The sequence below is a fragment of the Papilio polytes genome, unplaced genomic scaffold, assembly GCF_000836215.1.
Source record: "Papilio polytes unplaced genomic scaffold, Ppol_1.0 DF821511.1, whole genome shotgun sequence".
Classification (NCBI taxonomy): domain Eukaryota; kingdom Metazoa; phylum Arthropoda; class Insecta; order Lepidoptera; family Papilionidae; genus Papilio; species Papilio polytes.
The window spans coordinates 488,857-506,219 of record NW_013527693.1 but is presented as its reverse complement, the minus strand read 5'-3'; the positions used below and the strand labels follow the sequence as shown (position 1 = coordinate 506,219).

The 17,363-nt window shown below is 32.8% G+C and overlaps 1 protein-coding gene across 1 annotated transcript in view; it reads right to left on the bottom strand.

Annotated features, from left to right (window-relative positions):
• Window positions 1-356: 356 nt before the first annotated feature.
• Window positions 357-17,363, bottom strand: part of LOC106108418 (irregular chiasm C-roughest protein-like) — a 26,046-nt gene continuing 9,039 nt past the window's right edge. Inside the window, exons 2-9 of the mRNA XM_013289583.1 lie at window positions 11,217-11,338; window positions 4,055-4,204; window positions 3,292-3,475; window positions 1,855-2,049; window positions 1,256-1,450; window positions 1,042-1,113; window positions 847-967; window positions 357-513 (exon numbers count right to left, since the gene is read on the bottom strand). Coding sequence (XP_013145037.1) covers window positions 357-513; window positions 847-967; window positions 1,042-1,113; window positions 1,256-1,450; window positions 1,855-2,049; window positions 3,292-3,475; window positions 4,055-4,204; window positions 11,217-11,338 — 1,196 coding nt within the window. The remainder of the gene's footprint in view (window positions 514-846; window positions 968-1,041; window positions 1,114-1,255; window positions 1,451-1,854; window positions 2,050-3,291; window positions 3,476-4,054; window positions 4,205-11,216; window positions 11,339-17,363) is intronic.

The window sequence follows — 17,363 nt, the reverse complement described above, 5'->3', positions numbered from 1 at the left end:
AACACGAGATTTAAGTACCCAGTACGTAGACATAGAGATTATGATGGTTAAACATACTTCACTAACATTAAACGTGTGAAAATTTGACTTAATGTCTATTTGTTACTAAGTACGTACATTTAAAAAGGCTTAACATTTATCGATTAAACATGTGTGTTAGTTGCCAGGTCAAAGGATAGTCACTAGTATAAGTTATTTATTAAATTCCGCACGGACGAAGTTGTGGGCTAAGGCTAGTTATAATAAAATACATATAATATGAAGAAAGTAACAGTTTCATAATAAGAGCTACTTCTATCATTTCCATAGCATAGATACACGCAAAATTTATAAGAAATAAGAACTGTAAACGGTACTTACTTCTCCTCGTGGCCGATATAATTCTTAGCAACACAAATATATTTCCCGTGTTGGTGATAAGACACGTTGTGGAGTTGAAGCTGTGTTGTAGAAGATATCAAATAATCATCGTCAAATATCTTGTTGTCATTGGAATGTATCGTAGATTCTGGTCTGAAACCAAAAGATCTGAAGTGAGAAAAATGTTAAATGCATACAGTTAAGAGCGTTGGTTCGAATACTATGTGCCAATGTGATCTTCCAATTTTTATAATTTCATATGTATATAATTTACCCGATGTTCTTACGGCGAAGGAAAACATTGTGATGCAACCTGCACATATCGGAGAACAATTTCAAAGATATGTGTGAAGTCAACCAACCCGCAGTGGGCCAGCGTGGTTGACTAAGGCCTAGTCACCCCTAACTTAGAATAGACGTATATTGAGCTGATGATGATGATGATTCCGTTTATATTAATATTAAAAATAGCTAATTTATTTGTACCTGTGATACCATTGGTATAAAGGAAGTGGATTTCCTTCAGCTATGCATTCTAGAGTCACTTGTGAGAACAGATTTGCATCGATCACAAAGTCTGGTCCAACCCAGGTTACTCGTGGTGGAACTGAAATAATTAATATCAAATGTTTTATAACAACATAAAAATTTAGGATGTGGCAATATCTTACATTTACTTACATTTAATGTCAATATCAATTTTAACTGAATCAGAAGTCCCAAGAGAGTTTCTCGCTTGACAACCGTATGTTCCTGCAACATCAAAAATCCTCTATTAAAATTATTATAGAGACAAATCAACAAAAAATAAATATTAAATTAAGCAGAACGAAATAACTGAAAAACAAACTATAACATCGGATTACAAAATAAAGATAAAATAAGTAAAACAAACCCGAGTGATTCCTTGTTACTGGTGCAAGTATGAGCTTTGGGCCGTTTGTTGCAATGATTTGTCCGTTCTTCGTCCACCACACATAAGGTTTAGGGTTACCGTCCGCTTTGCATTCTAACGACAGTACGCTTATGTTCTCTTCTAAACTGGATAGTTCACTTGCATCAGCACCCATGATGGATACTACTGGTACATCTGTTGATCAACGTAAAAGTCAGTTTTACCTTAAAATTTTGTACCATACAATACCTTATGTTATACCATCTGCACATCTTTACTTTTACCTGATATCTTTACCTGAAGGAAAGGCACAAAATGTAAGATTGGTTGGGAAATACCGTTAGATACAGATCATTACACTAGTCAATTGTTTCAAGCAGGAAATTGTACGAATCAAACTTACATAACCGTGCAGTTATGCAATTAACCATCAAGATGTTAATGGAATTGGGAACTTTATGTTGTTGAAAAAACTCAATGATAGGAATTGTTACAATCAGATATCTTTTTGCAAAGCCAGAGGATCAAATGAATCAGATGGTGTAAGAATAGAAGGAAAGAAAAAAGAACTAATAAAGTATAGTTTTATGTCTACTTACACGTAACATCAAGCATAGTATAAGAGTCCCGAAAGTAAGGTGGAGTGAAGGACGGATGGTGGGCTCGGCACTTTAGTCTTTTGCCGTGCGCCGACCTGGTTGCTCCCATCTCCAGCACTGAGCGCGCCGCCCACACCCTGGGTCTTTCTACTTCTGACGCGTTCGTATGACTCCAGGCCGTTAGTCGCTCTCTTTCTAAAATATTTAAGAATGAAAATTTATTTACAGAAGCTCTGGCTGATATACTCCTAGTAATCGATATCAGTTTTATGATTTTTTTTTTATTATTCCCTTGCAGATCAAAAATATCGTACTAAATATGTCCAGGAATCGTTCAAATTGCAAGTCGTGAAAGTTTCCAATCTTACAAGTACAGAGTTTTGTAAAATGAAATTTTAAGATATAAAGATGTGACAATTTTTATTATGCAGGCGATCTTAATACTCGTGCTAGTTTCCATTTTGTAAAAGTTTAAGGAAACTTTTACTACCGTCTTGCAGTATTGAATCTTGTTAAAAACATTAAATTACAATTCTTAAACTTGTCGATATATTGTAAACTTAATTGAACTTGCGTTAAGCATAGCTTTATAACGTTAGTTAATGTAAATGGGCCCTAATTTCATTACTATTGTGTTAGGCTGCGATACGGGTCCTCACAAGATCCTTCTATAAATTATTCGTTAACCTCTTTCGTTTTTTTAGTTAACAATAGAATTCATTTACTAACAAAGTATTGCACTAGTATGATTAGCTCCTTAATTAAGGTGCTTAATAGGCTGTCGGTGTATTCGACAGTATATATGACAGATGTTTTCACATCAATCACTTACTTACGATGGTCAATTATCAAAATAGTAGATTACCCAATGATGCTAGTAATTGACTGGAAGGAGTATATTTTGCTAATAGTTTAAAGTAATCCTAATCATTATCTGTAGTGCGAAATTAATTATGAATTAGAAGTTGACTCATACTCTCCTAAAACAATTTCTATAGCTTTTTTAAGCATACCTCATCTTCTATGATTTTAACATCATTGTTAATTTCGGTGCTCTTTTTAAATTCTACTAAAACACTTATGACTCTTTTCATCTAGAAATCAGATACGGAGGTAAAACTATAATCAAATTTAATCTTTAATTAATGCCTGTAATGGTCTGTAATTTTACTCACAATTTGATCTTGCGTACCTCATCTCTTCTTTCTCATTATAACTAAAGTTTCATCAGAAATTATGCCTTATCCATTTTTTAGAGCATGCGCACATCTTTGACTAAACTATCGCTACTGCGCACACTACTTGATTTCAAGTAAACCAACTAAACAGCTAAATTCGCTAAGAAACAATCGACAATCGCACAACAGTTGTGCGACTGTTAAGTAAAACGTGTGCGCTCATTCTAAAAATTTTAAAAATTCACTGCGTTTATCTTACCTAAATACCACTCGATGTACGCAGGCGGATTGCCGTATCTAGCCTCGCAGACGACAGTCGCTCTGGCGCCAGCGGGCACCGTGATGTTCTGACCCGGCAGCACGTGGGACCCGTTGAAGAGTATCCTTGGGGATTGCGGCGGGACCCGCACAGCGAGAGCGGCGGGAGCACTTGATAAAGCATCCTTGAGTATAAACATATGCACTTTTAAATGTATAAAATGACTTTCTAACACATTATGATATTCAGCAAATCCTAGCTTCAAGATTTCTGTTTTTCATATAAATTCTTAGTTAAATGTACAAACAGCAGTCAAGAGAAAGCAAAGAAGCAATGATAAAAAAACTATGCCACAATCAATTATATCTAGCACTGTGGTTATAGTTTACTAGCTGTTCCCATGCGGTTTCATTCGCATGAAATTAAAAAAAAAAAACCTTTACTCAATTGTTTACATTTATCAAATTCTCATTTGCAAATACCAAAATTATCGTTACCATAACAACTTTTCTACTTAATGTTGGCAGCTTGTAGTTTATGATCCCTTATACCACTCGTAGGTCTTTTCCAATATCTTAACCCTCTCAGTTTAATAACGTAAAAATATCCAGCCTAAAGCATGTCGTAGGTGTAGGGCTTTTTATTGAAAAAAGAATTATTGAAAAAATATGCTGTGATGATGATGTTCCTACGCCACGAAGCAGTGTGTGTTTACGCTTTAGTAAGTATTATATTATATTAGTAGAGAAGTGTAAATAAGTACCTGTACATTATAGTTGCTAGCGGTGACCTGGCATTGCCACTGGCCATCATCCAGCTGTAGCGTGGCAGCGCGTACCAACAGCGAGCAGTCTCCGTTCGCAGCGTTGTGCTCGCCAACCCATTCATACTTACCGCGGTAGATGCCTACTGGCTGGAAATAAAAAAAACGAACTAACGAGGAGGCAGATCTTTTATAAAGGTATAGATACAAACATACTCGTTATTTATATCTACTATTTTTTTTTTGTAGAAGCACTGAAGCACATTGATATAATATGCGATGTTTTATGTAAGAAAATTTAACTATTATACTTTTAGTTGCAGTATAGATGATCGTATATTTGACCGTATTTTCCCTACAGGGATTTCCTCGTTTCTCTCTTTAATTAACAACTGTGTCTAATTAACGTATCGACCATTATTACGCTCCCGTCAGACTCATAACTATTTTGTTATTGAAATTTATCGCCGGATATTCGACGTGGTCGATTCCCAAATGACTAGCCATTGTTTTATAGTAATGAATGTTCGATGTAAAAAAAAATACGCATATCGAACACAGAAAAGTGTTTACAGGAAGAAAAAGATAGAACCGAACAAAAGAACGATGAACGGACTCAATAGAACAGGCGAACGGAATGAAACAAGGAGCTTGCTCCGGGCGTATGAACTAAGCATTTGTTTGCTGCACTGTAAAGTTGAAAAAAATGAACTGAAAAATGTACACCTTTATACAGGCTGTAACTTGAAAGGATCAAAAACTTTGTGGGAGTCTAATTACAACAAATAGAGTAATTTTAAATCTATAGAAAATCAATAAGTTGCCTTGACAAAGCTTTTGATCCGCCTCTCAAGTTACACCCTTTATATCGTACTATTTGTTATTTTGTTAATACATTTTTATAAAAAGACACTCGCTTTCACCCGCGATTAACATCGTTTGGAATTAAAAAAAACAGACTATGCATTACATCTATGGCAAATTTCATGGAGATTTGTTCATCATATAGACTACAAACAAAAGAAAACTAAGTCAAACAAAAACTACAAACAAAAGACAAACCTTACGACATCCATATGTCTGAATTGAATCATTTATAATCTTACTAATATCATAAATGCGAAAGTTTAGATGGATGGATGAATGTTTGTTAGAGTTTGTAGCCTAAACGGCTGAACAGATATCAATGAAATTTGACACAGATGTAGAGGATAGCCTGGAACACATAGGCTACTCACTTTTGTTTTTTTTTTTAATTCCACGCGGACGGAGTCGCGGGCAAAAGCTAGTTTTAGTAAAAAGTAAGATTATACCAGTAACTACGAAATATGGGTAATCTACATTTAAAATTTTTATTTGAATTAGTTTTGATAAAATCATTCACTAGAAAGAAGTTTTGCGTTATTTTCTTTGATTTCTTCGGAATAGAAATGCCTATAACATACTTTTTGCGACTGATCCAATTTCCGTTCTGTAAACTCAATAAAAACTGACATTAAACATTGTATTCAACTTTTTACGCGACAACTGTCGTTAGCAGTTTTGTTTTGCGAAATGAAACCTTCACTAAATAACATATGGCGTGGAAGCCGCACAGGTAGGTTATCGTACAAAAAATATCGGGAAGTAAGTATTACTGCGGAAGTATTAAAAATTAGATTATTTTTATTTACTTCCATGAATGTACGGCATATGGCGTTTACTTTTTAATCACCTTACACTTTTTTTAGTAAAAACATTTACGTAAACAAATTTAATGGAATATTACAAATTATATACACGGCTAAAAACTATTCAGTAGAGGCCTGTCAAATGCATTTCGGGGTAAAGTTACCCGTTTTTGTTTTGTTAGACCTCGGAATAGTTTGATTAATTACATTTATAAAATGTTTTTGTGTTTAATAACAATTATGGCAACGCTACCAATTTTAAAATATTTAATTACCATTTCATAAAATCGAAATAACAGTATTATTATGACTCGAACTATACAATAAAATTTTCACATAAATCATAATTCTTGCAAAAAATAAACTTTTGTGTTGCTTGTTTTCTCTTACTTTATTACTCTCAACTACTTGACCACCTCTCCACCTACCCGATACTGAGGTGAGTTGGCAAACTCCATCCAAACTTTCTTCGCAAACTTTTGACTTTGTGGCTTTTATAACTTATTCTAATGAAAATTAATATAACACCTACAATTGTTATGTTAATGAGTTTGGAATAATTTTATTTAAGTTCGCAATTAGAATGATTGTTAACTAGCTTTCGACCATTCCGTCCGCGTGAAATTAAAATACAAAAGTGTTGTAGCCTTTGTGTTTTTTTCAAACTATCCTCTACGTCATTGCCAAATTTAATAGAGATCCGTTTAGCTGTTTAAGCTACAAACTCTAAGAAACAATCTATCTAAACTTTCGCAATCAAAATATTACTCTTAAAACATATACATATTTTACAAAGCAATTATTTTCATGATTTTGTACCATTATTACTAACAACTTTATTTATCAATTTTATGAAATATGATATACTTTTATATTTCACTCAGAAAGGTTTTATTCCTCTTTGATAACATCAACTTAGATGCTATTATGGATCATCAAAGTTGAAATCCTCAACGAATGTATACAATAGGAAACATTATACAATACGAAGGTATAAGAACAAATTGAATAACGGACTAGACCAACTTCGCTTTATCCGGGAATGAACACTTAAAACTGATTTTCAGATTTCCTCCCCAGGATGCGGAACATTTTGAAATCTGAGTGCAACATCTGTTCTTCCTCTTATTGCTTTGATTGCATCGGTATTGTACTTATTTGCGTGCAGAATTTTGTTCTCAGGTCGGATACTGGTTGGAATTTTCAAGTACTTGAGTTTTATAACGACTTGTAACTGATATCCGGTAATAATCGAGCATTGCAATCTTCAATCATCTTCGAACATATTGACTGGAAGCTTTTGTCTTCGACTTACATATTTATATATTGAAAAATAGATACGACAGTAAGTTACTAAACAATTGCACATTTTAAAGTAAAAAATTGCATCGAAATATATACGACAGTAAGTGACTAAAAATGCACCTTTTTAAAATAAAGAAATGCCTCAAAATATATTTCGATTATCTATAGATAATCCAACATGGACGTCAAACTAATAAAGGCATGTTAAAAAAGACGGTGGCCTTAAGTTAACAAAGGAGCTTTATAATAAGCTTTTCGAACCGCTCTATTGTGATATCGGTTATCGTTGGTACTACTGGTAACCTGACCTATTTAAAAACTGATAATTTTATGAATAAGGATCGGCTAGATTTATTTATGGTGAAGATACACTTCAAGTAAGACTTGTTTTATAACTTATTATTAAATATTACTATATTTTTTTCTAATAGTTTCTCATCACCTCATTCACTTCTTTTCCTTAAGTAGTAGACTAACCTTATTTCTACCTAAAACTTGGCAATGCATTCGTAACCCTTCTGGGACTTTTAATGTGCAGAAGTGGTCATAAACATCACAAGACTCGTTTTCCTCCTATTAAATACTACACTCATATGTTCGATATATCAGGCAACATTTACGGACACTCAAATTATACCTTCGTACGCTTTTCATCATATTAATGGCCTCCCAAATCGTAATGGCGGGTTAGAATCGACGGCGCGTGAGCTTTCGCTGTGCGAGATCAAAATTTATTATCGCTAAGTCATCAGGTTTCTTGTAAGGTATGATTAATGTGTTACGTGTTTTCCAATGTATGGAGGATATGAGAACAATTAAAATTGTATAGAAGTGTTCTTCAGTATCTATACTAATATAATAAATCGTTAACACACACTAACTTGTGGCGTAAGATGTCAGCATAATTTTTACAGTACAGTATGTTTTTTAATAAATAATTCTTTAATAAAAAGCCCTACACTTACGCCACGCTTTAGGGTATTAAACTAAGGGGGTTATTAAATTGAATATAAACCCTAATGTGGGAAAGGAACCATAAGCTACAAGCTGCCAACATCAAGGAAGTAAGATTGCCAAGGTTTGCCATCACGTCATGTGATTTTGACATTTGCAATTGTTAATTTGACAAATATAAACAATGAAATAAATTTTCATAAATTCATGCAGATGAAGCCGCACGGGAACAGCTAGTCAAACATAAATTAAATTTTAAATTTAACTGTCTTCGCGCATTTTTTATAATTCACACTATTAAATCATGTCAAACCAAAATTTCCTAACTTTGAATAATATTTCAAGTATTTAAGTACTTTATTTTTATTAGTATAGATTTTACTTTAGTATATTTAAAATATCTAAGTAGGAAATAGGAAATGTGCTTAATACACTTTATATTACGATCGTAAATATATATTTAAATTCAGTACTAACACTGTCTAAATGTTTGTTCCAGACGACAGTGTAGACAATCGATGGAACGATTCGTACCTGACACGGATTGCACACCGGGCCACTCCTCACAATACGGATTTCTCTTCACTAATACCGCGTACACTTGCTTCGTAATTGTCAATAAATCGCACAAGCCTTCTCGAATACAGCCCTGGGAATACCCGAGGCATCCCTACAAGTGTAAATTCAATATTAACATTGCAATCGATAATGAACGTCAGATAATACATTTTATATAAGATATTTTTAAAATAAAAATAATTTATTTTTAAAAATAATCGAATCATTTAGGTCAGATATTTTTTAAGAGATACAGAACTACCTAATTCAATTGTATTACAGTTATAAAAATATAATCTGTTCGAGTATCATTATAAACTACTAGCTTTCGCCCGCGACTCCATCTGCGTATTGAAAAAAAAAACAAAAGTGAATAGCCTGTGTGTTCTTTTAGACTATATTCTACAAATTTCATCGAAATTCGTTCAGCCCTTTAGGCTACAAACTCTAACAAACATCCATCCAAACTTTCACATTTATAATATTAGTAAGATTTATAAAATAACTAGCTAGCGCTCACGACTCCGTCAGTGTGGAATTTAAAAAAGTATATCCTATGTGTTCTTCCAGACTATCCTCTGCGTCTATACCAAATTCCATCGAAATCCTTTCACCCGTTTAGGCTACAAACCATAACAAACATCCATTCACCCTTTATAGAAATATTTCTAGAATTCTGAGTATATCAATCGAGTTAAAAACAAACATACGTTTGTGAAAAAAACACGTTCGTGTAAGGTCAATGAACCCAATTATTTTTTTAGAATTCCTAGTTCGTAACTTACACTCGAAAATTCCTGGACGAATTTTGATTGAGTATTTGGAGTTTCAGTGGCGTAAAGCTCAATTTACAACTCCATGTTAGACGGTCGTTAGAAAAGAATTTCATGCGCTGAACGATTTTTGTAAAGAGACGAAAAAATTAACGAACGAAAAATAGATTTTCATCTATTCTGAGAATTACGAGTACGTTTTCGATTTATCTGTATGTTGATTTTCAACGAAACATTTGACAAACGAATATAAGATAACAATTTTAATTGCCTCATCTTACTTCTTGTAGAAAAATTCACTGACATTATAAATGCGAAGGATTAGATGGATGGCTGTTTGTTTGTATTCTAAACTGCTAACTGAATCATGATGAAATATGGCATAGATGTAGACGATAGTCTAAAGGAACTCATAGGCTAATTACTTTTTATAACGGAGTTGCTGGCGAAAGGTAGCAATATATAAATAAAATTTTATTTCAATAAGCTTTATTGTATATTATATAGATCCAGAAGAAAACTATACAAATGCTTCTATACTGTAACTCTAAGAACAAACTATTAAATTGAATGCACCGCGTAAGCAACATTAACTTCCCCGAGCTATTATGTTTAGATAAAGCTCGTCGCGAACTTATATCTGACTAGCAATTCAACAACGACGGCTTTTACAAGAAACTTCATTTAACAGTTCCCTCACGCAAACAGGTAAGAGTTAACAGAGAGATTTCCATGCATAATGTTAGTTTAGTAAATACGAAATAGTGTAGAAATGTTGCATAGCATTTACTGATAGATTTATGAAGGACTAGCTTTCGTTCGCGACTCCTGCCGCGAGGAATTTAAAAAAAATCAAAAGTGAGTAACCTATGTGTTCTTCCAGACTATGCTCTACATCTATGACAAATTTCATCGAGATCCGTTCAGCCGTTTAGGCTACAAACTCTAACAAACATCCATCCATCCATCCGTCTAAACTTTCGCATTTATAATATTAGTAAGATTTGTATGAAAAATCCAAAGGTACTATTTGAATACATATTGAGTACAGTTAGGGCTTTTCGTGGTGTTTCCTTAAAGAAACATTGCCTTGTTCTTTGCAGTGCGTTACGAAAACTAAGGGATAATAATTAAAAGCAATTAGTCGTGTACCAATCCATCCAATCCACAAAGAAAAGCTACATCATATTGGTTATTATTCCATCTTCTCAATACGTATAAAACGTATCAACAAATGTCGCTTGTAAGTTGGAACACGTGAAGATTCTCCGATTGTACATACGAAACATCTGTACAAAAATATATTTTTATCTCTATTTTTTTCGAAGCGCAGAAAAGGATGACAAAACGCAGGATTGACGGTCGATGTGATAATTACACTTCACTGTAAACAGTTTTTTATTAAACTAATGGATACAAATTACGGAATTAGGACAGTAATTAGAAAATGACCAATTTTAATTGCTTCCTTACTTGTCCTATGAATATTCGAAGTTAATGGTTTCGTAGGACGTTTATAAAGATAAAAGATTCTTATCGAATAAATCATTTTGTCGATTTGTTTGGCTTTCATTAACGGCTTCTATGAAGCAATAATACACAGTTGATAGTATAGGCGAAAGATTACACTTCTGGTCTTTTTTACGTATATAAATTAAAAGCACTAATTAACAACGTCTTTACTAGACTTTTTTATGGTATTGTATATATTAGTTACTGTTTGATAACGAAAATTATTTGACAAATTTTATTCCGCATGTAACAATTTAAATGTTTTCAAGTATTCCAGTCTAAAAATTTTCCTCGTCTAAACACATTACCCAAAAAACGTAAAAAGGTCAACCTTGTAAGTCTAAAAGAAGTCCCTTTTAAGACTTCTCTTAAAGTAAAAAAAGCGTTTACCTTGTTGTCTTTCTGCCAAGAACAAATTCCCTTCTTATCGGATATCCGGCACTTGAGCAGCGCGTCTTCGCCCGGGTTTACTTCCGTGTACGTCGGCAGCTCAGAGAACCGCTGCACGCCACCTGCAATACAAATTAGTAGTACAGACGTGATAATAATTGGTACAGTTGGCATTAATTTACAGAAATAGATATAGGTTTTGTTAAGAAGAAATCGGTATCATGCCGGAGTAGTGGCGCAACACTATTAAGTATGTAAGTCCACTTTGGACATCTTCAATTCTTAAGCATACTTAAACTGTAGAACGATTTTACTCACATTTTACTATTTATCCAAACACTGACAATATTGCAATATCAATTCAACATAGCAAATAATGCATGTTACAGATATTTTCACATAAAGCTATTTATATTCCGGTACGAAAACGTAATCTGATATTAGTATTCGTTGTACGCTGACTCTCGGCATAGCCAGTCAACTGAGAAATGAAAGTAACATTTGTTTCTCAAGATTTATGAGATCACATTCAAGTCACATACCTTCTACAATAGACCTCTTGAAATTACAATCTAGAAGATTTACTATTATTGTACCTCTTTATGAGCAAGTTTAAAACATTTCCAGGTGAGCAGCAAAAAGCTTTGTATCAGACTTCATTAGAAACATGTTTCCTTAATCTTCTTTGAAACATGTTTCTAATTAGAAACATAATTTTAATGGCCGGTAAAAATGACGCCATTTAATACTTGACAGATTGTTCAATTATTACAGCATTACTCGGGATTAAAACTGGCTATATAACGTGCCGGATTAAAATGTTATCGAACCCCGGAAGTAGCCTGGGTATACAAATATCATAAAATTGTTTCGAATAAACTGAAAAAAAAAAACACTAAATCGATACTGAAACTCTGTCAGCCATTAAAAGCGATTTTTTTTATATTTGCGCAAAGCCGAGTTACTAGTACTACATAGCAAAAAAACCTTTTAAAATATACGTTACAATAGCATGAAATTTCATTACAACTTCAACTCAGCTACTTCTTTAATGCCAGGGGAATAAATCGAAATGACGTATTACACAACAATGGAATTCAATATTATGATAATGCTTTTAAGCTTGTTTCATTTTCTAAGATGATATAAAATAACAAACAACTGAAGATTAATTTAAATAACTCGTATAACATTACATATATGAAATTTTCCCAAAACTTGTCGTCAAAGTTCTTAATTAATTTGTTCTTTAGACAAATAATAAACTTTATAATACAGTAAGTTACTAGAAGTATGTAGTTTAACCACCATTTATATAGATTTTTCAAATTTAAATTATAAAAACTTTATTTTATTGTATTAATTTGAAAAATGCTTTGCAAATGTTAAAATTACCGTTGCCATAATAACCTTGTTTTCTTAATGTTGGCAGCTTGTAGTTTATGGTCCCTTTCTCAAATGATATTTTTTCCAATTTATTTGCCCGCTAAGTATAACAACGCGAAATTATATAGCCTAAAGGTTGTCGTAAATGTAGGGCATTTTATCAAAGAAGTAATTATTCTAAAATATGCTGTGATTGCTAACATCCTACGCCACGAAGTACACGCCTTTTTACTCTTTATTATATTAGTATAGAAGTATAGATTGAATGTCAAAATCAAGAGGCAAAATGCCATCGATCAAAAAAGGAGACGGAATCGGTAGCAATTTCTAAAGGAGAAATTTATAGGCAACTTTACTAAATTTTAGTTCCCTCGAGTAAACCGTTTCATAATTTGTTCTAAATAACTTAAGAAGTAAAATTTGATATAGCAATATAAACTTCAAGGTAACATAGTAATTAAGTTGATAACCAACAAATCCGTACTAACTCGGGTATTAAAGTAATCCATTCGCAAATGCATAATAATGGATCCCGTAACAACGTTGTATCTAAGCAACAAAACATGGACCGTTTAAAGCCTCATACAACCAACCAACATTACTCAAGCCGTGGATTAGCAAGAAAAGTTTTGTGTTAAGAAGCCATATAACATTTTACAAACTTAATTACCCTTATATTTTCATGTTAACGTTCCGCACCTGGTTAAGCTTGCTATACACTTTCAGTTAAAACTGTACAATTTAAGTGACAGTTAAAATAATTGACTGTTCCATTAAAATTGAAGTTCCATTAAAAAGAAGATGGTTTACTATCGCTTTTTAATTTTAACAAGAGGAAATTCACTAAAGACTGCTGCAGACGTTCAGTTTAGTTAACTGTTGACAGTTTAAATGTTCAGTTAAAGTTAGAATTGTCATTTAGAACAGAACGTATGTAGCGGGCTTTACATGTTTTTAAATATGCCTTTGAATTTGTACATAATTCTGTTGGTTCGATTTCTAAGTTAACTAATTCGATTGATTTTCTTCTTACCAATATTATAAATTCGACAGTTTAGATTGATGGATGGATGTTTGTTAGAGTTTGCAGGTTAAACCGCTTAATGGATTTCAATGAAATTTGGAATAGAACTAGAGGAAGGTCTGGAAGAACACATATGCTTCAACTATACTACATTCCAATACGACACTAGTATACTCTACATAATATTTTAACAACGCACCCGCGGACAAACCACTCATATAGTTATTGCGGGGCCATATTAGTGTTTATATTTAACTTGTGTTTTTGTAATTTTTTTAATAAATAAATACCTTTTTTTTATTCACGCGCAGACGGAGTCACGGGTTAAAGTTACTACTTTTGTAGTCACATCATCGAGACGAATACTCGTGCGTGTATTTTCTACACCAAGAGGCAAATAATAGTAACTAATGACTGGCACGTTTTATTTACTTTTAAAAGCCATGGATAAATAATTAAAAAGTAATACGTAGTTAAATCACGCGTTAATTACTTCATAACACTAGAGTCTGTGAATGCTAAACTAAAAGTTCCACTAACATAACTTTTTCATACACACTTCGCCCATTTGCAGCTCTCGGTGTTATTAAATTTTAATATATTACAAAGTAAAGTTGTGTGAATGAAATTTTAATAGGCGATTTTAATTAAAACTATTTTAATTATAAATGCTAATGTTTGGATACGTGAATGGATACTTCGTATCTCAAAAGGGCTTAACGGGTGTCTATGAAGTACATATCTAGATTATAATCTGGAAACATCTATATGCTACTTGCTAAGTTTTTTATAATGCTACGCGAACATATTCGCGGGCAAAAACTAGTTGATAGTAATTCCAAATGTAGTCGTCTATAAAATAAACTTTGTGATAGTTTAGACAACCGAGTTTTGTAGATTTATATAGGATATATTTTTTAGATTATTATAGGAAATCAAAAAAATATTAAGGAATAAGAAGGAGCCTATAAACTAGACATAAAGTTAAATACAGGGACGAGAGCAAACCAAACTTTTTTTCATACTAGCAGTAAATTATGTAAGGATTTAAAAACAAACCATAAAACATGTCCAATAGCAATTTGATGCCAATAACCTCAAGAGAAAAAACTCGTGAAACAAACACTTTTTTAACCTTAAAACGCCCTTAAGTACAAACGTTATTGCTTACCCGCAACATTAAAATACAACTTGTTTAAGAAAAAAAACATCGAAGAGTCCCTATAGAAATTTATTATCGATACGAATGCCCGGACGTCAATAAATATGTATATGACAGCGTTTTGGGGTTTGGGGAATAGAGAAATATGTAAAATATTCAACGGTGGACCCAAAAATGAAATAAATAATACATTATTCAAGAAACGGCACGAAACAATAGATACATTGGCCGTGTGTAACTACGACTCAAGGACTACACGGACTGAAGAGCTATTTCTATTATGCATATTACTAGCTTTTGCTCGCGACTTTTTCCTCGCGGAATTAACACAAAAGAATAACAATAAAACCTGTATTACTCAGTAATAATGTAGCTTTTTTACGGTGAAAGAATTTTTGATATCGACTAATTAGTTTTTGAGTTTAACCCAAAAAAATATATCTTCATGATTTCATACTTCATACTAATATTATAAATGCGAAAGTTTAGATGGATGGATGGATAGTTGGATGGACATCCATCCTAACAAATGTTTGTTAGAGTTTGTAGCCTAAACGGCTGAACGGATTTCGATAAAATTTGTCATAGATGTAGAGGATAGTCTGGAAGAACACATAGGCTACTCACTTTTGTTTTTTTTTAATTCCACGCGGACGGAGTCGCGGGTGAAAGCTAGTTAGTACATATAGATAATCGTCTCATATATTACAGTTTTTATTACCGAAAATTTTATTACAAAAATACAGATAACTATACTAACAGTTTCTTAAAATCTTTTTTTTTTATGCAATTGGACCGAGCCTTTAGTGATTCTTGACGCTTGAAATCGTGAAGCTTAATCAGAGAGACTTAAGAAAGTTTTTAATAGTTTTAATATCATGATGTTTAAAATAGTCTGTGACTAAAATATCTAATAAGAAGCTCTACTATCTATAAATAAGTCACTTGTATTCACAACCTACAAAAATAAACGATAAGGGTAGAGTATAACAATATTCGCCAATAATGTAATAGAAATCGAGACACGCTATGCTATCGGTACAACACTCTCGATCTATTTTTAATGACTCCCTACAGGAAAACTATTTTATTTTCGAGTACATCGTTATTTGTTGTTAGAGTGTATTAAATATCGATTAGATTTGCAGTATGACAACGGAAAAAGTTATAAATAATTTACTCTATGTATAGCTTTCGCCGGCGATTCAAACGCGTAGAGAAACAAAAGAAAGTAGGTTATGTGTTCTTCCAGATTATGCTCTACATCTGTGCCAAATTTCATCGAGATCCATTTAGTCTTTTAATATACAAACTCTAACAAACATCCATCCATCCAAACATTCGTATTATTCTAATTATACTAAAACTAATATTATGCGATATATTAAAAAGCGAATGTTTAGATGGATGGATGGATGGATGTTTGTTAGTTTGCAGCCTAAACGGCTAAACGGATCTCCATGAAATTTGGCACAGGTTTAGAACATAGTCTGGAAGAACACATAGGCTACTTTTTATGCCGGAAATAGTTATTTTTGGTTCCCGTGGGATTCATTAATTTAGTTTTTTAATGTTTACTTGATCATTCTGCAACGGTTGAACATATCTTATTGAAATTTGGCACAGATATAAAACAAAGTCTGGAGTACACATGGGATAGGCTTCATCCCCGAGAAATGTCCGGTTCCCGAGGGATACGTAGCTTTTTGTAATTTGTATAGTTCGTATGTTTTCTAATACCACGCGGACGAAGTCGCGGGCAACAGCTCGTTTATAATATTAGTAAAATAGTAAGGTAATGACGTATACCAACCGGCTGTTTATGTAACCACTGAAGGACTGAATGCTGAATATTGAAACGAATCTTACATACTTCGCTTCGTTAGCGACGCTTACAATCTGACAGACGTCAAGTAATTTAATTTGGAGTTCAATCGTTGCCTTACATTTTAAATGTCGTTTCAGTATTGGCCTTGAGTATGATAATAAATGATATTCATTTATCTTTCTTTGTATCAATATTCTGTGACATGAAATATATGTTATATCAGAACACGAACTAACACAAAACAAGAAAATAATTTAACCATATTTCTTTGTCCACACACTTTAGTAGATTTTTATCGCAAACCGAATGGTAATATGTCTGTTTTTCAAATGATAGAATAATGTAAGTAAATTATCATAAACGCGATGTTATGTAACACTTTTATATAACACCGCACAAAGTACTGAAGACTATTCATTATTTAAAAAAAATATCATCATGAATACATTGGTATCAGAAATAATCCTCTCTTAATACTTAACTTATAGAAACTGGTATTAAATATAATATGCCGTGAAATTAAAAAAGGGCTTTGAAAATTTAATACAAACCACAAAACAAATTATAATAGGGCAAATGTATAGAGAAAATAGTTAGCTCCCCTTTTTGACCGACTTCCCAAAAGAAGGAGGTATTCAATTCGTCGGTATATTTTTTATTTTTTTTTTTTTATTTTTTTTTTTATGTGTGTTACGGCATAACTCCGCCGCTAGTGGACCGATTTGGATAATTCTTTTTTTATCCGAA